The following is a 23,308-nucleotide window of genomic DNA, read 5'->3' as shown; positions in this document are numbered from 1 at the left end:
CTTTCGAATAATTTTGAATTGACGTCAGAAATTTTTTGAAGAAATTAAATTGTATATTTCTATAGGTAACGTTTATTTCACCGAAGATTGCCATCCCGGATACTGGGAATTCCGGTAACACACGCCTTTTTTATAAGGGATATTTCATAAGAACACGAGGCTGAAAATTAGTTCGAAAAAGAAATTAAGAACAATCTGAGTACAGATTTCAAATAATTTTGAACCCATTTCATCGTATAAACATTTTTTTAAGACTGAAAACTTCGAAAAAATAAGAACAGCCCAGTCTGAGCCAAAATCTACTGGTTCTTATAAAAAATGCGTGTACTGCAGGACTTTTTCCTGTGAATTTCAAAACGGAGGGATCATATCAACATCAAAACACAAATAAAAAAAAAGAGTACCTTCAAGCGGTTCCAGCGCTCTGATCAAAGTAGCGCCACCATAACTTGAACTTGATATATTCAGACAATTATACATGCCATAGATTGAGTACACATAAGAAGTTCCTTCAGTCATATACATCGCCTCTGTCCTCTCCGTCCGCTTTTCACCATAGGCATGACAAGCTTTATCGTTAACACCCAAATACGCCTCTGTTTCAACGATACGCCCTCTCATGAACGACCCCTCATGGCAAACGTTTATGATTTTACCGAGTAGATATTTAGCCTGCTGCAGACCATCTTTTTCAAAGTCTGTTCGTTTTAAAGCAATGTTCGTTTTGCAAACAGTCTAAAATTGGACAGAATCAGCTTTACCATTTATGACAGTAAGTATGTAACATTCAGCCACTGGTTGTTCTGCTATAGAATTCATTAAAATAATACTGAGATAATTAACCAAATCTTTCAATTTTTTACATCAAAGATGTTGTGCTTTCCGCGAAGGGCCATTCAAAAAATGCTTAATGAGGGGATTGAATCCACAAGATTCATTGAGATGTCTTGAAAAACTTGGCCAGGCTTTCGAAAATATTAAATTTCGAATCAATTTGTATGGTTAATAAGCTCAGGAAATAATTTCACCCATATCGATATAAAGATAACACTTACGTTTCGAGTTTGTGAAACTGTTGGTGATGAACAACTTGGCTTTTCTTCGTCTGTTTTGAAATACTTAGATTTGATCACATTCTCACCTTCATTACGATGATTTCCATCCAAGATTTGACTTTCATCTCTGGTACTTTCAATAGTTAAATCTTGCTGGATGTTTCTTTTTGACCGTCTCATTGTTGTTGTGATTTATTGATACTATACTTGATATTGGTTTCATCTGGAACAAATAAATTAAAAGTACGATCAATCATTCTGCTTAGTTTTAAATGATCGAGGATACTGTCCCGAATCCTTTATTTTTGTGAGATACCTTTATCTAATAACTGAATCTTATAAATCCTTCTATGTAGGATTTGAGGCCACCTATTTCCTATATAAGTTGCACTGCCCCAATGGTTTTTACAAAAACACTGGATCGAAAGTAACATTTCCCGCCAGAATTCAAAATATGTAAAACACGAAAACAATAAGGAATGCGCTAGATTTAATCAATCATACGAAATGCGGCGCAAATTATAGGATATCGCTTTTTTGCCAAGAAAAGGTTGAAGATTTGCTTCTACTAGCCTTGGACTTGAAACTCAATGCTTGTCTATCTTATTGATGGAGGAAATTATTCAGGCAAAGTGACGAGATATTTCCAAACTAATATTTTTTTCAATTTTTTTCAATATGAGGTTTTCACATTTAATGCAAAAGGTTTGCTTTCTAAGTTTCTTAAGCCATAGACTGGCAATTGAGTAAATTTTTAGGGAAAGTAAATTTATACATTGATAGATGATTCCTTTTTGTGTGTCAACAAAAAATCTGGAAAGTTGGAAGTCTCATTAAAAAGATATAAAACAACGAAAACTTCAAATTGATCGATCACAAAAACGATTACAGAATTTAGACAACTAATTATTTACAGCGCATTAAATCTAGAAAATGTTCTACAATATTCTTATGAAATTCATGGATATAAAAAACAATTTTTATTTACAATTTAGGAAAAAATAGGAAAAACAGAACAGTGACAGTTAGATAGAGCAAGACTCTTGAAATTTGAAGTTTTAGTTGAAAATAATCCGATATTTTCTCATGTTACCAAATTTTTTATCATCTTTACCAGCCTTGCCAAAATAACCTTTCATGAAAAATCATTCAAATATTGTAGCTTTTTTATTGGTCCTTAAACAGAATTTCTTCTTTTAAGTTTCAAGTTTATAGTTGTAATACAATACATGATACATGTCAGAGATTTTAGCACCCCCTCCTGATCAAAGAGCCATCGTAGTAATTAAATCATATACTTTAATACATTATTTTAGTCCCTGTTTATATCAACCATTCACATATTAAGTAAAATTTTTAATATACCTCATACCTTAATCACCTCATCAGATTTTATCAGATGAAGCAGATCGAAAGGAAAAGGTTCAGAATTACAAAAAATGAAGACCAAATCAAAAATTCACTTTAATTTTTTTGTGTATATACGTTCGTTTGTTTCTTAACGATTGACAATGATTTCAATTTTTAAGATTGTCAGTAGAATATAATAACATTAAAAACGAGCAAAAAATATTTCCAAAACAGCTTTTTTCATACATCATTCCACGATAGTAACTTGCTCTGCAACCATCAGGAAAAAGGATAACTGTGTAACAGTTATGGAAAAATTATCGCGTTTCTCCATACCACTTGACAATCAGATAAAGTTTTCAATTCAGCCAGAAGTAAAATTCAAACTTTCATGGACATTAAAAAAAAACAGCCAAAAAATATTCCCAATTTCATGGCTTTTCTCCACCTTTATTTGACAACAGATAAAGTTTTGATCTTTTGTAATTTCTAGTTTTTAAAACAAAATTTCCCCAATCATGGCTTTTCTCCACTTTCACTTAACAATAGATAAATTCTTCAATTCAGTCAACCGATTCTTTGTTTCTGCTTCATATTGTGCTTCACTCCATTGTTCCAAGGGACAATCTAGCTTGTTACCCAACTCTTCATATAAATCTCTTGAATTCTTAACATTCGTGTAATGTGACTTCACAACACCTTCAAAACAAGGTTCAAAATAAGATAATTGATGCTCGTAAAATTGTGGAAGAGTATCCAGCAATTTAGCATTTCGTCTCTCAAAATCAGCTTTAGCTAATGCAAGGTAGCGTTCATTAGCATCAAACTTGCCAGACAAAGCTACATTTTCTTTTTGTTTATATTTCTCCTGGCGACTTTGATATTTAGCATAATCCTGTAAGCTTTGTTCACGTCTTTTGATAGAGCTATTCACTTTATCAAAATGGGTGTTAAAACTTTTCATCGGTTCGATAAATAATTTCCTCAAGTTATGATTCAATTCGATCTGGTGGTCACATTGTCTGATCATAGCTTGTTGCAAACTTTCCAATCCCTCATTCAGCTCACGGTCGTTCTGCCCACCAATCTTACCAACAGATTTAATATCTTGACCAAACTTTTGATGTGTTTTAACTAGATTAGCATTCTGTTCTACATATCTTTTCATATCTTTATACATTTTACGCGTATTGGCTTCTGTATTGTTGAATTTTTCAACCTGTGTGTCAAACTCATTGTCAGCTACCAGTTCGGTTGCCGGCTTTTTAGGCTGTTTTCGAAAGGGGATCCAACTCATAATGACGTAATTTTAACTTTATTTTGTCATGTCTTCTCGTTATTTTTTTCATCAATTTTGTCTTTTATAATCTGGAAAAGAGATTGAAAAAAAGTTATCAAAAATGAGCTATAGGAAAGAGATCCTGAAAACTTGTAAATGAGAACTCAGAGTCAGATCATACAAATATGAAAAAAAAGGCCTGAAAATCAACTTATAGTATTAGGAAAAATGTTTAAAGATACATTAAAAAAACAAAAGATACCAAACATTCTCCTTTTCTTATTCCAATAATAAGAAAGATAACAATGAATAATTATCTACATAAAAAGTCTCAAGGATAAAAAAATGAACAAAAAAATACCTCTAGAAATATGAATATAAAAAAAACTTTCATTAAATAGTAACTTTATCTTAAGTAGATATATATGATATGAGCCCTCCGAATGCATTCAGAATGGGTCCTACCCACGAAGGAGTAGGAATCACAGCGCTGACAGACACTCGAACGACACTGGGAGAGCGATGTTCACGCAAGACCGAACCCTATGAGTGCCACAGCACGTCACAATGTCTGTCTTTATCTTAAGTGCATAATAATGTCGTTTTTTAACAAGAAAATGTAGCCAAAGGCTCTTAATAACGATGAACTAATCACTTTAAGTGGAGTCGTTTTATAATCACAAATTATTGTTTCAAATCAGATCAGCAAAGCAGATTCATTAAGAGCCTTATTAGCACATTATTATATAATAATTAAAAAACAATTACTTACACGTAATGAGGCTAATAAGAGGAGAGCGGGAAGTGCTTGGTATGAGAGGTACCTACAATAAAAATTTGTAATTTCATGTAAGAGCACAGGGCCTTGATTGCCAATATATCAAGAACATGCTCTAAGACATCCAATTTCTTAGAAAATTGCACAAAAGTGAAAAATAAAAACTGTTTATGAACATTTTAAGCTTATCAAAAAGTTGAGAATATAAGGCTTTAAAAAATTTGTGGTATACATGAAAGATAGAGTTATGATAACATAATTTCAATACAACAGAGACAAATCATAGAAAAAAAGCTCTGATTTGCCTAAAATTTTACTGTGGAGTGGAGTGGAGTTGATTTTGACAGGACAGGGATGATAAAGTTTGAACGAGAGCCAAACAAAACAAAAATGTCAGAAAACTCCTTCAGAGAGTATGTGATTGCAGCAACAAAGTCTTTAATTTGAGCAATGTAGAGCTAAAGTAATCCAGAGGAGCTCAATTTTTGTTAACAAGTACATCAAACCCTCTCCAAAAAAGCTTGAAATTATTTTATAAAATATAATTTGAAATATCAACTTTCAACTGATATCAACTTTTGGTCTATAGTCCAACTTCAGAACACCCTCTTTATAGCGCCACCTGGTCATATAAATGAATTCCAAAGTGTGATGTCGTCCCATCAACTCTCCATTACATAAAATATCAACATCACATTTCGAAGAATGCTCCAGCTTCTTTTGTAAGAATTTCTTTAAATGGGCAATAGTGATATGCGAAGAAGTCCTCAAATAAGGTTTATCTAATGGTCTGAATGATGTTTGTTTTGGTTGTTGAGGTGGTTCCTCTGGTTCAAGAAAATTCAAATGTAAACCAATTTGTGATGAATCTAATTTTTTGGGTTTAGGTGCATTCACAGGTGGCTTTTCATCCTCCTTTTCATTTTTCTTTTCGTCATCTTCTTCCTTTTTAGAACTAGAATCCATTATGGCTAAAGTTAAATTTGAATCTGTGTTATTCTCGTCAGGGTCCACCATGCCACGTCGCGAATAAAATAATTTACGCCTTTTCTTCTCATTTTGCGCCAGACCTGGTACAAGTTGATAAATTATATATTCAAGTTTTTTGTCTTCACGTAACAGCTCCCACGGATTAGTTTCATGTATCAATGTCTCACAGTATGGGCATTTGTATTCTGAAGTTGTTTCCAAATACTTGACAATACAGCTCCGGCAAAAATAATGTAAACACTCAGTAATAGCCACAGGTCTTATCAAGTAACCATTGCATATTATACAAGTGAAATTATCATTCAATTCTTTGACTTTAATACTTTCTTCAACCATTTTAGATTTGTTATGTTTTTCCTGAAGAATTTGAAAAACTTATTATAGCAAGAATTTACCAATTATTGTATAAAATAATACCATTTAAATATCCGCATCTAGAATAAAGAATAATTATATCTTGACCTGACGTGATTCAGGTTTAGCTTGTTTGAATTTTGATTGTTTAGATGTTTTATAGGAATATTCCTTGATCTAAATTTCAAGAAATCAAAAATATGCATCATATAAACTCAATAAAAGGACGGAAGAAATTTCTGCAGGTATTTCAATATGTCCTTTTCACGAAGGAAGCTCCCACTTAATTTTCAAAACAAAACAGCTTGTTGCTGGCAAAATAACTAACTGCTAATTTCAATGGAAAGATATAATTTTGGAAGCTGATGCAAGCAGTAGAATGGATTTTTCTATACAAATAAGTCAGAAACTAGCCTGGTCATCCTAACTAAAAATTTTAGAAAAAAAAATACCTCAACATGTAAAATCTAAAAATTTTAGAGTCTGGTGAAGCTACAAAAAGCTGATTGATAGTCTTCTTGATTGAAACACCTTTGTACAAACCATTATACGGACTTTGGTGATTGTTTTATTTTCCATCTAACACTGGCATTAAAATCTTTTTATAGCCTCATATTAGTTATACCGAGTGTCACAGAAATAAGTCCCCCTCTTTGAAGTAAGTTTTCTTGAGTTAAATATGAACTTTTAAGAATCAATCATTTCGCATTGGAAAGAAGTGATGATACCCATGGGAGTTTATTAAATTAGATAAAGAAAACATAAAGGATTAATATAAAAACTTAAGGGAAAACATGGAAAAACTTTGGGACAAGCTGGAGTTTTTACAAGCTCTTATTTGATTTGGTTGGTCGTCAACCAGTAATTAAACAATTTTGTTACTTTTTCTAAAGAACGCGTCATCTCTATCACTTCAAATGAACAATTAGTGAAGTATCTTATAAAAACTCCAGCTCATCCCAAAACCCTTGATAAAAAGTTAAAATAAGTGCTTTTTTTATGATTTACAAGAAACAATCAACATAAACAATATGAAAAAGTGAAAATAGACTTGAGAACACATGAGAATAAAGAAGTTGATATCAAAGTCCAAATATTAAAAGTTTCTGCTGGCATTACAGATTCTGCAACAATCAACAATGGGACAAACACATTATTAAAGAAATGGTTCTGTAAAAATTTGACTCCTCATTTTTTTTATATTGGTTTTAATGAATCAGGGATACTTTATTTGACTAGAAGAATGATTTTTATTTAATGTAGTTAAATTTTTTTGTTTACAGAAAGTTTAGCCTTTTTAAAAAGCAACTTTGTGTATGTGACGTCACGGAGGCTGTTCAGAGAAAATTGAGAAAAAAGATTATACAAGATTGAGTTAGTTTTATCCCAATTTTATAGTTAGTTTGGTCTGTTTTTCACGGTAAGTGTAAACTGCAGGTTACAGGTTGCAGGTTACAGGTCACAGGTTACAAGTTAACAAAACACAGACCGGAAAACTGTAACGCACTCGTAATATACAACTCATAACATACAACTCATAACATAAGTTCCTGAAAATATTATATGTAATGGAAATGTTATATCAAAATATGTTAATAATGTTATTTAGGAGACTTAAACGACAAATCATCAACCCCAAATATTGACAACAAATAACACTTAAATTATGTAAATAAAGATGTTATCTTAAAGTATGAGGTTTTGTACGCCAATTAATAATAAAATATTCTTCATGCATAATAGGATGCTGATGCTGCAAGTGGATATAGATTGACTGGTTTTGAAAACAATAAATACTCCAAGAGAGCTGTTTTAGAGAGATGAAAAAGGTGACGTCATTTTATCAAAAATACAAAGCAGGGGATAAAAATATTGAAACATTTATAAAATATAATCCCATTGACGCTATTTTCATCAATTTTTGTTATCAGACCCAAGGTGATGCAGGAGATAAAATGAGATATGACATAGTGATTGTAAAATAGCTATTTTCCTGTTAGGGGGCTGTTTAAAGCAAAGGTGAGATCGATATTCGAATATTTCTTTATTCTTTGTATATAACATACGTAACATGCGTATAACATTTAAAGGATAATTTTTTTACATGTGTGATATAGATGTAATATATAATAAGTATTACAGGTTCGTGTTATACACGGCATAAAACGCGAAATCACATGGTAAGCATGTGGGTAGATTTTTAGCTTTAAAATAGTTCTAGATCAATAAAATACCTTTGGAATTATATTTTTGACATTAACAACTGTTTTTCAAACATTTTCTTTGTGTTTTACAGTAATTGTCAACACTGACCTGTGACCTGTAACCTGTGACCTGTAACCTGTGACCTGTAACCTGCGGTTCACAATTACCGTGGTTTTCAAGTGAAGTTGATGTAGGATTCAGACACGTGATATTTACTTTTATTCCCACCATACACCACCTTCTCACAGATCCACTAGGACCCCTTTCCACTGGAAAAATTGGCCAGAATATCGTCCCCAGTGGAACATCATCTCTCAATTTTTGTCCACACTGAGGATAATCAAAGAATTCTTTGAGATAATCAAATAAACCAATCCTTGCTGCAAAATGTTATGCTATTTTTCCAATTCCCACTAAATTTTCTGACTTGAAAACAAAAGAATTGAAATCCCCAGCCATATAAAATATGGAAATATCAATCCTCATCGAATTTATGTCCGTTATTTTTCCATCCCCACTGGTTGAAAAATCCCATCGCGTGAGAAGGGGGTGTCACTATGCTTTGGAGTAGTGAACTGTACTAACAACTCACGTGCCAGGAAGAGTGAAAGTATCTTTGTACAAGCTACCTAAGGACGAAACACTCAAAAGAAGGTGATGGCAAAATACAAAGCGAAAAAAAAGCCCACCAAAAGCTGGTTTATTTTTTAGCACAAACTCATCCTATGACTTGCGCCGCATAGACTACTGAAAGGAAGACGCTATCCAAAACTTGTTCGATCACAACAAAGACAAACAAACAACCAACTAAAAGAAAGTCGAATGAAAGGAGAGCACAATAAAAGGCTAAACATGTCAGGTCCATGAAGGACCCATCCAACATCATCAATTAGTACAAAGCTTTCAGTGTCAATTCAATAAATAGTAAACCCAAATGGAATCGATGATACTGAAACCTGGGATGTTAATCCAATGCAAACTGGAAAATGAACTTATTAATGCACTGCACTAACGAATGAATTGACAGACCCATCAATCAAATTCGCCCTAGTTTTTTTTCGATTTCATTTATTCTTCAGGGCCTGTATGCTGCGTATCTTAGGGATCTATTCGACAGAATTTCCTTGTCAAGGCACATTTTTGGGAATTGTTGCCTATTAATAATGCACTGAAAATCTCCCTGATCAAATTTTTAATTGAAACAATCAATTTCTCTTGTTTCGGGTTGGCAGCACTCGGACTCACACCAATCTAAACTCCCACTTCTACCTTTAGAACAAGTTTCATAGTCACTTTTGTCTCCGGATGAAGAAGTGTCACTCTCGATTGTACTCGATACTTCTCGTTCAGGCTCATAGTCATAGAGACAGGGATTAAATATCTTCAGCTTGTTAATCTTTAATTGTTAATCTCTCTTGCTTACTCCATTCTTTCTCTCAGAATCATCCTCTCTCTCAGAATCTGCCTCATTTCCACTGATATCATATTCTTCGTAGCTTGAATATATCGCTGTCCGAGTCAGAATACATTTACCCAAGTATTCAATAAGATTATAGTACAAATTTATCATAATTAAACCCTCTTTACTTCAGTTTCTAGCAGAAATAACCACTTTTATACCCAGAAAAAGGTTTATAATTCACTTCAGTAAACACAGCTACAGTTTTTAACAGCCTCTGTGACGTAAGCAAAAGGTCTCGTTTCAAAGTCATACAAAAGTGAGTAGCGTTTTAAAGGAAACGAATAATCAATTAGTTTAAAAGTTTATATCTCTGTGTGTCTTTTTAAAAGGAGAATCTGATAGGACAGATAATAACAAAAAAAAAATGAATTTTTTACCGAACCATGCTTGTAACTCTTAGAGAGACTTGGTCAAAAAACCGATCCTTATCCATACCCTGTACTATTTTTTGCTTAAAGGAGATCTAACGGCAAAAATTTTGCTACATTTTTTTTGGAAATTATGGAAACTTTATATTGTGGGGATTAAGATGAGCTATATTATGTTGAAAAATTTTAACTCAATAGGAAATTATATCCCTTTAAAGATTTAAGCATGTGACGTCATTGCTGAACAAAAGATTTTCTCTCTTTTTCTCTAAACTTTTAGTGAGTTTTATAAAGAAAAATTTCTTGATAAAATCATTTAATTTAGCACATTCATTTAGACTTCTAAATTCAGAGCAAAATGTCGTTGAGTGAATCTTCAAGTGAAGAAAATGATTTCTCAGACATTTTTAACCATTCTACTGATGAAGAAACGGAGTTAAACACATCAGAATCAGAGGCATTTTTTTGCTATAAAACATCTTCTTTCCATAATTTTTGTCTACAAACAGTTTCTCTATCGAAATGAAAGTTCAGCGCTGACGTCACGAAACCCTATTACTTTCAAATAAAGAGATATTTTAAACAATGATAATTCAATCAATATGAAAGATTTTGCACTCGTTCTTTTTGCAATGTTTTTTATTTAATTAGGCCTGTACTCTGTCAAAAAATAAGGATAAAGAAATTTTTGCCGTTAGATCTCCTTTAAAAGTAGCCCTAGTCTGGCTCAAAAGAGTCATGTATTTCAAAGAAATCTACTTCAAAATGTGCACCATGAAAGCAGGTTTCATTCAAATATATAGTTCATTTTTTGGCAAGGAAAAACTTGCCAGTGAAGGAGTTGTACCCAAAAAGGATAAAATCTATGGCCTCGCTTCCACTGCCCAAAATGACACCTTCGACTCGCCTGATAGCTGTGATTCTTTGCTAACATCTCTGAACACTTATTTAGGGTACAAAAAAGCACATAGTTGCTGCAGCTGATATTGTTTTATTTGCTGACAAAGCAGGACAAAGCAAAGATAATGAGCAGAGAAAAGAATGGAGTTCAAAGACCATACACCAATACACAAATGTTGCATCCTTTTACATTTTACGGTAATTTTTAACTTTATTCTGAAAATTCCCTCAAACTTTAGTAGCTATGTTCTTTATCTATTCATGATATTATATTAGATTACCCTGAAAAGTTTTTGCAGGCATCGAAATAAGGGATAGAATAGAAAGTGCATCGCGAATTACAAAATGCGATACGCATTTGGTCCCTGCTAGTATAGAATTAAACTTGTAAATCAAGATTACGGGAATTTGAGTACGGGCTGATTTTACTTTTGTTTTGAGTTGAGTGGTTTAATTTTCAATTTCAAGCCAACATCTTAGCAACGGGGTGCTTGCTCATAGTTACAGGGGTTTGTGCAAAAAACTAAACATAGAAAATTTTCCAAATCCCTCATTTCGATTAATGCAATGAAAAATGAAACTTTTCTATGTTTCACTTTTTTGCACCTATTCTTGAAAATGAAAATATTCAAGATTTTAAGTTCTTCTTTTATTCAATGATTTTTTCGGCACTTTGTTGACAATCTAACTCTCGCATAAAATTCTCGCTTTTTTCAGTAAATTGAAGATGAGAAAAAACATAATCCATGGATCACGGATTGAAACAATTATATGAAGGGTGGGATTTTACCGTAACTTGGTCTAATGTCGACATCCCTCCTCTAATTCCAACACCCTTTTTATCAGCTGAAATTGATAGAAAGGTTGAAACTGTTTTTCTTGGCTTAGTGGTCACAGAGCAGAGGAATAATCCTTTTTCAATCAGTGATTCAAGCTTTCATATTATTCCTGTCTCTAAAGAAGGGTGTCGGAATTAGACGAGGGATGTCGATATTAGGCTGATGGAAATTAATGATATGTTTACCGTAATGACGATTTTCAGAATTCGATGCGGCCAAGTTTTAATTATTCATTATTCATTATTTTCCCATAAACACATGGTATGAACCCCCCCCAGAGATTAGGGGGGACCTAATTTTTTTTTTACCATATTCTGGCTGGGGGCTGGCAAAATTTAATTTTTTAGGGGGTACCTATATTGCTGGGGGGACCTACAACTGCATGTGAAAGATCTGGGGCTGGCTTTGTTTAAAATTGGGAGTAATCTTTTTCTGCTTTCAATCCACAGATTCATTGTTTTAGTCCAACTTTATTTTATCTGTTGATCCTTCTTACCTTAGGTTATTCTACTGGGGGCTGAGAGGTTTTATGTCAGGGGGTACCTAATTTTTAGGGGGGGGGGCTAAATTTTCTGGGGGGACCTAGAACCCCTCTGCATACCATGAAACATTTATTTTTACCAGATTTTTCGTTTTTCCTTATAGATACACAATCTCCTCTTGTGTCTCCGGAACTCTCGTGTTTTTATTGATTCTTTTGGTTCCCGTTTGTACGAGCTTAAAGAGATAAATCTTTTTCTTCCCGCTAGAGAATTATATAATGTTATCTCCACAATATGACAAAATTAAATTCACACGGTAAAGACTACTAGAGGGCCGTTCGGGTTGTTAATAATCTAAAAAAGCCACGGGCCGTTTAGTTTGATATCAACTTCGAAAATTTTTGTTCTCTCCTCAAGTGGGAGGAAAAATAATGACAACTTTTCGAGAAAATGGCAAATAATGACAACTTGATGCGGCAGGTTTTTGAACACGCGGGCGGCTTACGGTAAACATAACATTAAATTCCATTGGCCTCAGGGAAAGAGGTAAGACTAGCCTAGTTTCTAATTTTGATATATGAGTTTAAGTTTAGACTGCCTGTTTTGCCAAAAAAAGATCCCTTTCAAAAGTTGGCAGCTTAAAACCCACGTTCCCTAACCCCTTGCAGGCAAAAACGTGTTTGTTTACCTCCCAAACAATTCCATAATACGCAAGGGTTGAGCGCACATTTTCCAGGGCTATTTCCAAGAACGGGAAAAGTGTATTCTTCTAATCTTCCTCTGATCTGTTTGGCTTGGGTGCCAAGATATTTTTGAAAGGAAGTTTCTTTCCCATTCAGAAGAATCTACCCGATCTGGGTTTTTTTTTTCCCATTTTAGTGGTGTAGTCCAGACGTTCGCGCTCGATAGGATGGATCATCGGAACGGCTCGATGACTGATATCAATATGTGATCGATGGATTACTTAACGATCCGGATAGGAGATCAATAGAGGATCGATACTCAAGATTTTTTTAAGCTTATGATTAGTTATCGATTATTATTTATCGATCTATCATCGATCTTTTATCGATCTTATCGACCCTATCCACTCATATTCGATTTACGATCGATAACAAATCGATTAACAATCGATAACGAATCGATTAACAATCGATAACGAATCGATTAACAATCGATAACGAATCGATTAACAATCGATAACGAATCAATTAACGATCGATGACGAATCGGTATACTCGATAGACCTTTTTTCAAAGAGGACGTCCTGTTGAATAATTATGTAGTCCAGCCATAAAAACAATGATAGAGCCATGCATAATTACTGTATCATGCATATTGTAATAATTATGTATGGTTTTATCATTGTTTTTCTGCTGGACTACATAATTATTCAACAGGGTGGCCTCTTAGAAAAAAGGTCTATTGAAATATTAGCTCGATAATGGATCAACGAAGAATCGATACTCAAGACTTTTTAATGGCTGAATCTTCCATTGATCTCCTATCCGGATTGTTGCGTTGAGTAATCCATCTATCTGGCCAGATAGATGGTGTAGTAGACTGTAGGGTTATTTTGTGTTTTAATAGGAATTTTTAAATGTACATAGTCTAGCTCATAAAACGTAAAACTTGAAACTTTATTGATAAAAAAAAAGAATTACAAAATCATACAGTATATATCAGTACATACTTACAACTTTACCTCTTCTATTTTTTATACCTATTTCACGAAAGTTGTTGTGTGTGGTGTGTTTGCTTCCTCTCACAGTGAATGAAAAGAAAAAGAAATGTACCCCCAATGAGTATATTTTACCAGGTAAAATACCTCAATAATGGTACATTTAAAGGTTTAAGTTCATCTTTTAAAACAACATTTCATTTTTGATAATCATTTTATTTTTCAAAAGAAGGTCCATAATATTTTAACAGTAATGTTGTCCTTCCGTGACAAACCTCACTAGTTGTGTTTCGATATTTAATCACCTGATTACAGAGTCTAAAAGTGCGACTCGGTTGATTTAAAAGTTGAAATTGGAAAATTTAAGGGTTATTTAAAAAAAAATCACAGTTGCTTATTTTGTTTGTAAGATTTTTGATTTTGTGTTTTGGTTGACCACTTCTTTAAAATATTTAACTAATTATTTTTTAAATTTTTGTGTATAGATAATGATGTAACTTGATACAATATTTCTAACTCATAACTCAGTGTGGACCTAAAGCTCTAAACCAGCACCTAATAACATGAAAACCAGAATATGATTCTTCAATGGGAATCAAAACTATAAAGTGCACTTACAAACATTGCAAACATCAATTTGTCAGATCTAACAAAATTAATAACCGCACTGTCATCATTTACAATAAAACAAACGATTTTCTGTGAAGAACCTTGTAAACATTCCAACAACTTCCATCGAAATGATCTACCACAGCTCAGTCTACCATTTTTAGCACGGTCCGAGGATTGAGCCGAGAACGCTCCGCGAACTCCTGCGCGGATGAAAAACTTCAATCTGTCAATCATTTTCTCAAGCGAAGAGTACGCGAAGCGATTCTAGCTTTACGATAGTGCCGCGGGTCATCAATGGATAGTATTCAATTATCATTATCCCTTTATTTTCATTCCTAGAACTTTTGCAAAAAAAAGGAAAAATAGAAAAGTTGTATTTTTTACTGCTCTATTCACATACTGAATTTGAAAGATCTTCTATGTGGCGTTTTTTTGCAAACTTCAAAACACTGATTTTTGTCCCGCCTTTGCGGGACTTTGGCTTAAGTGCTTGAGTGCAGCATAGGGTACAAAGTCCAAACATGCATTTCCCGTAATTTTTGTGTGAAGAGTTAGGTCTACACTGTAACTGGGTATGGTTATTAAAGATTAGATTCCTCAGTACAGTATTTCACATCCCTGTCTCAATAGACCGACTGGTGTTTAAACCGGATATAGTGCTTGACCCCGAGGATTCTTTTGTTTTGATTCGGTTTTGGTTGTATGCAAGGGACTCTAAAATAAAGACGAGATTTGATATCAACATTTACATGTAAAAATCTTCGAAACCATGAATACTATCATCGAGTCACCAATCATTTACTGAGGAAAGTCTGTCTACCCTGGAATTCTAACAAATAAAAAACTATTTATGGCAGGGGGGATTCGAATGTTTGTTTTTATTGAAACATTCGAAATTCGAAAGATTCGAAAGTTCGATTTTCGAACACGAGGAATTTAAAACCGGAAGTAAAATGAGTCGAGAAAAATAAAAACCAAAAATTAAAAATAATTTACTTTTTAGGTTTAGGTGGAAAAGCTTTCCCGAACAAAAGACGCGATTTTAAAATTTTCTTCGAATATTTTTTACTTACCTTTACATGAGTATTAGGAGACGTGTAATTAAGTGAATTAACACGAATTGAGAAATTTCATGTTAATTTCAAGGCCGTTAAATTCCATTTTTATATTCATGTAATAAGGTATAAATCATTTTTTTGTTTGGTGAGACCCTTATAACGTTAGAAAAAAGAACTTATCGGGCTCATTCAATACTTTCTATCTTTTTGCTTGCAACTTGCGAATTTAGTGACCTGCCTCGATCGCTTTGCAACTTTTATATATATACGGCTTGTTGATAAAAAAAAGAATTACAAAATCATACAGTATATATCAGTACATACTTACAACTTTACCTCTTCTATTTTTTATACCTATTTCACGAAAGTTGTTGTGTGGTGTGTTTGCTTCCTCTCACAGTGAATGAAAAGAAAAAGAAATGTACCCCCAATGAGTATATTTTACCAGGTAAAATACCTCAATAATGGTACATTTAGAAGCGAAAATTCCCGAACTTTCCTCTATTTTGGTCTGTAAATTTTCCTATTCACGAAATCGATATGATGCTTCAAATATTTTCTAGTGTATTTTGAAGACTTAGTCTGGTACCGCTGCTTATAAGTCTGTTAATTACAAAGTTAGTCAGTGTTAGCTATTAGATAAAATTACCAGAATTTGAGAGAAGACCGAACGGAAGACTCAAGAGAAGACTGGCTAAAATCGTTGGATTGTCTCTGAGTAGCTTTTTTTATACTGCCTTCTTTTACTCTACTTTTGTGATTTAATGTATCTATAACCACAGCTTTAGGGCTTGTATCTACCTATTTGTGGCTTCTGCTTGAACACAGCTCATCCAACTCGTTTGTCGTCGACGTTGACAGGTTGAGCATTGAGTGTCTGTCAGTCTGTTGCAGTGTTGAGTCCGATACCATTTAACATTTCCTTGAACGTTGAAGCTGTTGGACAGTTGGAGTCAGCTTGACTGAGAGTGAAAAAGTGGGCAAGAAGAGGACCCTGCCGATGCACCGGACTGTCCAGTGTATTTGTCCGGTGGCAAAAAGTACAAGTATCCTTTCTCTACACCGGATGCAATAAGTCCGGTGTCAGTCTGGTGTTGCATACAGGAAATTTTGGATGCCGGACATTTACGAAACAAAAAATTAAGAAACACTGGACGCACCGGACTGGTCATGTCCGGTGTTTTGATTGTCCGGTGGAAAAAAATATCCTTCTCCGACACCCGGACATCCGACTTCCTTAAGTCCGGTGTAGAGATTTCGGGTGGTAAAAAAAATTCTCATTTTACACCAGACTTTCACGTGTCCGGGTGTTCGTTAAATCCGGTGCGTCGGCAGGGTCGTGCAAGAAGTGGTTCGTGGTGTTTTTTTAATACCACTTTGGGGCAGTTTGCCAAGTTTCTTATTTTGGTCTGGGAAATAAGGACAGTGTTGACCTAACTCTTCTGTCTTCACACAAAAATTACGGGAAACACATTTTTGGACTTTGTACCCTATGCTGCACTCAAGCACTAAAGCCAAAGTCCCGCAAAGGCGGGACAAAAATCAGTTTTTTGAAGTTTGCAAAAAAACGCCACATAGAAGATCTTTCAAATTCAGTATACATGTGAATAGAGCAGTTTCTCAGGATTGGCTCATTAGTTTTTTCTGATTTTTGGCATAAAGATGCAAAATGGCAATGCCCAAAATGTGACAGAGCCCGATTTTCAAAAAACATTTTTTTACGGCCGAAAATATACCGGAAATATGCCGGATAAACTAGTTTTTTCTTTTGATTTTTTTGCTCAAAGATGCGTATTAACAATGCCCAAAACATGGCCAAGTCCTTTTTTTGAGAAAATTTTTTTTTTCGGTGGAAAATGCCGGAAATATGCCGGAATTCGCCGTTTTTCTGGATTTTTTTCTTATAATTGGTTGTTTTTTCATTCAAAAATATTATTAATAGCAATGCCCACCATCAAGCATGTTTCAATTTTCAAAAAAAGCCGGAACTATTCAAAAATTGCCGGAACAACCTATTTTCGCCGGAAAGACAGTATTTCTTGAATTTCTCGAGCTGTACTTGATATTTTTTTATGAAATTTTGCACACTGATGCAAGATGACAATACCTAAAAATAATGTGACGGAGCCTGATTTTCGAAGAAACATTTTTTTCCGGCTGAAAATGCCAGAAATATGCCGGTAAAACAAGTTTTTTGACATTCCTCAAATTTTCATCCACTTAGTTTTTTCTGATTTTTTGCAGAAAGATGCGTATTCGCAATGCTCAAAACATGACCGAGTTTGCTTTTTGCAAAAAATTCTTTTCCGGCTGAAAATGCCGGAAATATGCCGGTAATCGCCGTTTTTGCAGATTTTCATTTGGCTTTTTCCTTATTTCTTTGTTTTTTTCACACAAAAACATTATTGATAACAAATCCCACCATTAAGCATGATTCAATTGTCAATAAAACTGATTTTTGCAACCGGAACTTTCTATTTCTATTTTCCCTACTCCCCTTCCCTCTTCCCCCATCAACAATCAATGATAAGATTTAATGTTTTATGCATTTTTGCAAAACGCTATATCGTCTGAGTGATTGTTTTCATTTTTCTCCTTTTTGCTTTATTATCTAGCTTTCATCATCAGGTAGGTCCATTCAGCATGTTGCTTGTTTTTACTTTAGCACAGGGCTGCAAATAAGCGTCGGTCATCGGTCAATGTCCGACTGAAAAAGCTATTTGACCGACTGAAAATTATTTGTGTCGGTCATGATGTCCGAATGAAAAAAGGAATAAACCATTAACTTGAGAGTTAAAAATAAATCTCTTACACCCCTGTCTCTTACTTAGCCTATTCTTTTAATACTCGCTGCCTTTGTAGCTTTCAGGGTGTTTCTAAGTTAACTTTTATCGACTTGCTTTCTTCGTTACTTTCTTTGTTTCTAAGATCACTTTTATCAACCCGCTTTCTTTGTAACTCTTTTAAGGGTGTTTCTAAATTACTTTTGTCAACCTGCTTTCTCCGTAACCTTCTTTGTTTCTAAGATCAATTTTATCAATTTGCTTTCTTTTTAACTTTCAAGGGTGTTTCAAAGTTAACTTTTATCGACTCGCTTTCTTCGTAACTTTCAAGAGTGTTTCTAAGATCACTTTTATCAATTCGCTTTCTTCGTATTTTTCAAGGGTGTTTCAAAGTTAACTTTTATCAACTCGCTTTCTTCGTAACTTTCAAGGGTTTTTTTACGACCATTTTCATCAACTTGCTTACTTCATAACTTTCAAGAGTGTTTCTAAGTTACCTTTTATCAACTCGCTTTCTTCTTAACTTTTAAGAGTGTTTCTAAGTTAACTTTTATCAACTTGCTTTCTTCGTAACTTCCAAGGGTGTTTCAGGAACATTGCCTTCAATGACATTCCAGGTGTAAATCATTTGATAACGCTCTCTCTGTCTTTCGAGGCAGTACAATTTCAATGATTTTAGTTTTTGATTGAGATGTCTGAGGGATGAAATACCGTCAGCTGCTCTATTATTCTAAAAAATTAGATTTTGAAAAAACGAAATGGCAAAATTTTAGATTTTGGAAAATTGAGACGAAAAATTTCCTGATTTCCCCGATTTCCTGAAAAAAAATTCTGACAAAATCACATTTCACGGGAAAATTCCCCCTATTTCCCGATTTTCCGATTTGGAAAAATTGGATTATCGTGGAAAACCTTTCCGACATGGCACTCTCCCGCATTTTTGTGTGGCGAAGTTGACAGCTATGGATTTCTATCGCACCGAGTAGGCTTTTAAATAATCAAAATATGAAAAAAATCTGTATATAGTGGAACACAACACGAATTCTGGAACAAAGAAGACCATATTAGTGGCAAAATGATGGAACGTTTGACATCATATATTGCGCGGCAAGTTTCGCACTCGTTATTTGTTAATCCCATCGGTCGATAGGTGGTAAGGCGGCGGGCGTTCTCTAATTCTCAACAATCGGTGTCCATTCATTTTGAATGAAAAAAAAAGTTAAAAAGAGCGCGCTATCAGTGAAAGTTATCGTGACATGTTTGTGACAGAAAGTATGATTGATAAACTTGGTGGAGTTATCAAAACAAAGTTGTTGTCAAAGAGATTTAACAGTAAGTGAAAATACAGACCAGATATCAACAGTCCCATGTTTCGACCAATTGTCCCAAGTTAGAGTTGACGGTACCATGTAGCAACCATTTTTGAACTTCTTCGAGTTGTTGAACAACACACTTCCAGGGTGACCAGAGTTGTGAACAGTACATAGTCCAAAGGCAGTGCGGCTGGAACTTCAATATGTGAGGATTATGATTTTAGCAGCTTTTTAGCGATTTTTGCCTTGCTAACCCAAATCTTTAGCTTAAGGATTTTGGACAAAAAAGCTCTAGTTCTAGTTCTAGTTCTAGTTTTATTGAATTATCACATACTGTAATACATTAAGTACATTTTCGTGATTTTAAACATAAAGGATAAAAATAAAATAAACAAGTTAAAAAAATTAGCGCAGATGTTGTATAGGCGCTGGTGAAAAGGTTGAAAGCATAAAAGTAGGTGTGGACTCAAAATATCAGAGCCCATCAAAGAGCTAAGACAAGGCAATGCCTAGCTTAATAAGTAGAGATTTGTAGGAATTGGGAAAAATATTTGTAATTTGGAAATCAAAAACTATTAAATAGATATTTTTGTATCAGAATGTAAGTTGAAAATATATAATAAGTTAAAATATTAAGTTAGCCATGTCGATGATTCCAGGATGATTAGGCCAGTAGTGCTAAGATAAAAAGAAAACAGGCACAAAAATTGTTCAGAACTGACAAGAGACAAAACGGGGGGAAATAATAAACTTCTTTCTTCTTTTTGACTCTGACTACTCTAACAGAAAACTTCCTATCATGAAGACCAAATTTCTTTATAACGGTGCTTGAAAATACTATACAATATGTAAGCCCCCCCTTCTTAAACTATCCCCCTTCCTTGCTACCCCCTTCTTAAACTATCCCCCTTCCTTGCTACTTGCTACCTCTTTTTCATGAAAATTTCTGATCCCCCTTCTTCATTTTTTGGAAGGTGTCATCCCCCCTTAAGAAAGAGGGGACAAACTATTATTAGAAACTTTTCAATTCATTTAATCTGCATTAATTCATTCTTGCATTAATTTATTCCCTTAAGGTATTCAATATGACATCCTGACTAGATAGCAAAAGGTCTCTGTGATGAAAATCACATAAAAATGGCAGGTTCTGAGAAAGAAGTTCATTCTGTAGTGCCTATCCTATCCTAGAGATGCAAAATTCTAGTTGTCATCAACCATCAAAAGGCAAAGAAAAAGCAAAAAAAAGATCTAGAATTTGAAATTTTAAGCTGGATAGAATTTTATGAAAAAATGTGCCTATTTTATAGGGGAATTATGAGGATAAAGGAAAGGCTAGACTTAAAATTAGTAAATAACAGCCGCTGTGAGTTAATAAACTGATTTTCTTTTGAAAAACACTTGTCACAACTGTGTTGTCTTATTCCACTTTCACGTACAAAATTTTAAGTAGCAATGATGATTAGTCAAATTCAAAACAGTACGTCAATTTCCTTGGCAGTCTTCCAAACATTTATAGCTCAACACTTGAATAAAAAAATATATTTTTTGGTCCTTCTGCTTTTTCAAATTGTCTTTATTTATCTTTTGTGCTATTTATGCGTCATTTTTATTATTATTTCAAATTTCTTTCAATATATAGATAGTTAGATAAAAAATGTGAAAATTCGAAAATGGTCAAACTTTTTTGTTTGTCTTGTTTGTTTGTCTTGGCTCATGTTTTTGTTGTAAGTTTTGTATATGGAGAAGAAATTAAGATCAAAAGAGATTTAAATTCAGATCAATTTTTCAAAGAGTGTTGTAATGTATGTTGTGGGAACTACCAAGCATTCTGTACAGGGACGTCAAAGCTTTGCCAATGTGAATACAACAGGACATATTATACCAATAAAAAAGGAAAAGAATCATGTTTTTTGAAATCAGATATCCTAAAAGAATGCCAGTATCAAGTGGTCAACAAACAAACATTACAGGGAAATTTTTATTTTGATATCACTTCTCAAGAAGGAGTCGATACAGAATTGGGAGCATTGACATTTTCACCAACTTCTAATGTTAAAAAAGAAAAACTTCACTCCTGTGGTTTTATTACACTTCACTTTCACAGTGGACCAAATTGGGATGTTGGAGCAACTACTGATTTCATTTTGAAAAAACATAAACAACATCAGTTACTCTATCTGAAAGCTAATCCATCTTCAGAATACCAAGGCAAACTTGTCAGATTAACCATCTCTTGTGATGGATTAGAATCATGTGTCATGTTGAAATTTAAGGGAAATATGAAGGAGGAAATTGGTTTTGATCAACAATACAATGGGACTTTGGACAACAGTTCACCAAGAACATCTAGGAGACCATCAACAACAAATACTCCAGACTCTGATTCAAAGACCTGGCTTATCGCTTTGATAGCTGGTATCGCCGTGCTGTTTTTGGTTACAGTCATCATTATAATTGTTTATTGTGTTCGTCACAATAAGAAAAAGGGAGCAACCAAAAGGGCAGATAAGGTGAAATACCGTAAAAAAACAGACAAAAGTAAAAATAATTTGATATCAAAGCAAGGTGAAGATAGTAATCGCAACTCTATACATGATCATGTTTCCATGTATGTATCACGTGAAGATGAATTAGAAAGACACAGTGTTTATGTTGATCCTAATTACGTCTTTGATGACAACGGCAAACAAAAGCAAAAAGTGAAAAATCCAAATTATGATTATGCATACAGTCAACATGATGAGTTGCCACCATTACCTACAAAGCACGAGTATGCTGATATTGATCCTGATCATCCTTACGATAACCCTGAGTCATTACCCTGTCCTGAAAGCCGTAAAAGTATGGGATATGCCGTCTTGCATGGTGTAGATTCCAACCAACCAGGTAGTGTCACTTCTACTGCAGATTATCAAGCATTGACTTTGGAAGATAAAAAAGATAACCCCTTGCATCAAAAGGATCCAAATTCACCAGATTCACCTAAATATTTCCAACTAGACCATGGTGAAAATGCTCTATAAAATAGTTTTCAAAAACAATTTATCGGAAAGTCTGAGTTATCATTTTCTGTTTCCTTTTGCTCAAACTTTGGAAATCAATATACAAGGTATACGTTGGTACAATATTGTATTGAATGGATCTTCAAATCACTTTGGCAATTTTTTGCATATTTTGAAAAAAAAGCCAATTTTTATTTATTTTAGATTTATCTTAATAGTTTTATGTTTTCTACTGTACATTATTTCTTTTTTTCAATTTTTTTATTTGATATTATTTTTCTCAAACCTGTATTACTGTAGTTTTTTATTTATTTTGCATAGAACTTTTTTTTTGAATCTAGTATAATAGCCATTTAAAGTCTACTTAACCAGCAAACTTTTCAAATAGTATCAGCACCACAGCCAGTAATCTGGCAATGAAAATAATTCTTGCTAAATCAAACGAATAGTGACTAAGTTGCAGTCAAAAAAGCTTGGATATAATAACATTGACTAACTGTCTTATAAACTTTAAACTGATAGCTCAAACCATGCTTTTCATTTTAACATAGGTATATAAAAAGTCATAACATGGTTACTGTGGCATATGGTTTTGACCATCATTTTTATGGTTAAATTTTTAGCGGCTTGTTCAATCATCAACTGCCTTTTATTTTTATCAAAAATATTTTTTTTGCTTTAGCCTTCTTTATTTTATTTTTAAAGTATATTAGATTTTGATAACGATTTTAAAAATATGAAAAAAAATAATGATAATATATTGATATTGATATAAATATTTTCCTGTGATTTTGAAA

At 33.7% G+C, this 23,308-nt stretch overlaps 3 protein-coding genes across 4 annotated transcripts in view; all 3 read right to left on the bottom strand.

Moving 5' to 3' along the window:
• Window positions 1-1,280, bottom strand: part of LOC136821469 (putative 3-methyladenine DNA glycosylase) — a 30,326-nt gene extending 29,046 nt beyond the window's left edge. Inside the window, exons 1-2 of one of the 2 annotated variants that reach the window (XM_067077705.1) lie at window positions 1,056-1,280; window positions 405-735 (exon numbers count right to left, since the gene is read on the bottom strand). In XM_067077705.1, coding sequence (XP_066933806.1) covers window positions 405-735; window positions 1,056-1,235 — 511 coding nt within the window. In that variant the 5' untranslated portion in view covers window positions 1,236-1,280. The remainder of the gene's footprint in view (window positions 1-404; window positions 736-1,055) is intronic. The other variant, XM_067077706.1, reaches the window with a different exon arrangement.
• Window positions 1,281-2,191: 911 nt separating this feature from the next.
• On the bottom strand, window positions 2,192-3,748 carry LOC136821468 (bridging integrator 3-like; the record flags this gene model as incomplete). Its single annotated transcript, XM_067077704.1, is given in 1 exon segment — window positions 2,192-3,748. A coding segment is annotated over 1 exon segment (762 nt). The 5' UTR covers window positions 3,703-3,748.
• A 1,236-nt stretch (window positions 3,749-4,984) lies between these two features.
• LOC136821467 (polycomb group RING finger protein 3-like) lies at window positions 4,985-5,854 on the bottom strand. Its single transcript, XM_067077703.1, has one exon. The coding sequence runs from the start codon at window positions 5,786-5,788 to the stop codon at window positions 5,024-5,026; it is 765 nt and encodes a 254-aa protein (XP_066933804.1). The 5' UTR covers window positions 5,789-5,854; the 3' UTR covers window positions 4,985-5,023.
• Between the last annotated feature and the right edge of the window lie 17,454 nt (window positions 5,855-23,308).

This window comes from Clytia hemisphaerica, unplaced genomic scaffold (assembly GCF_902728285.1).
Source record: "Clytia hemisphaerica strain Z4C2 unplaced genomic scaffold, Clytia hemisphaerica genome assembly, whole genome shotgun sequence".
Lineage (NCBI taxonomy): Eukaryota > Metazoa > Cnidaria > Hydrozoa > Leptothecata > Clytiidae > Clytia > Clytia hemisphaerica.
This window is presented reverse-complemented; position numbering and strand designations above follow the sequence as displayed.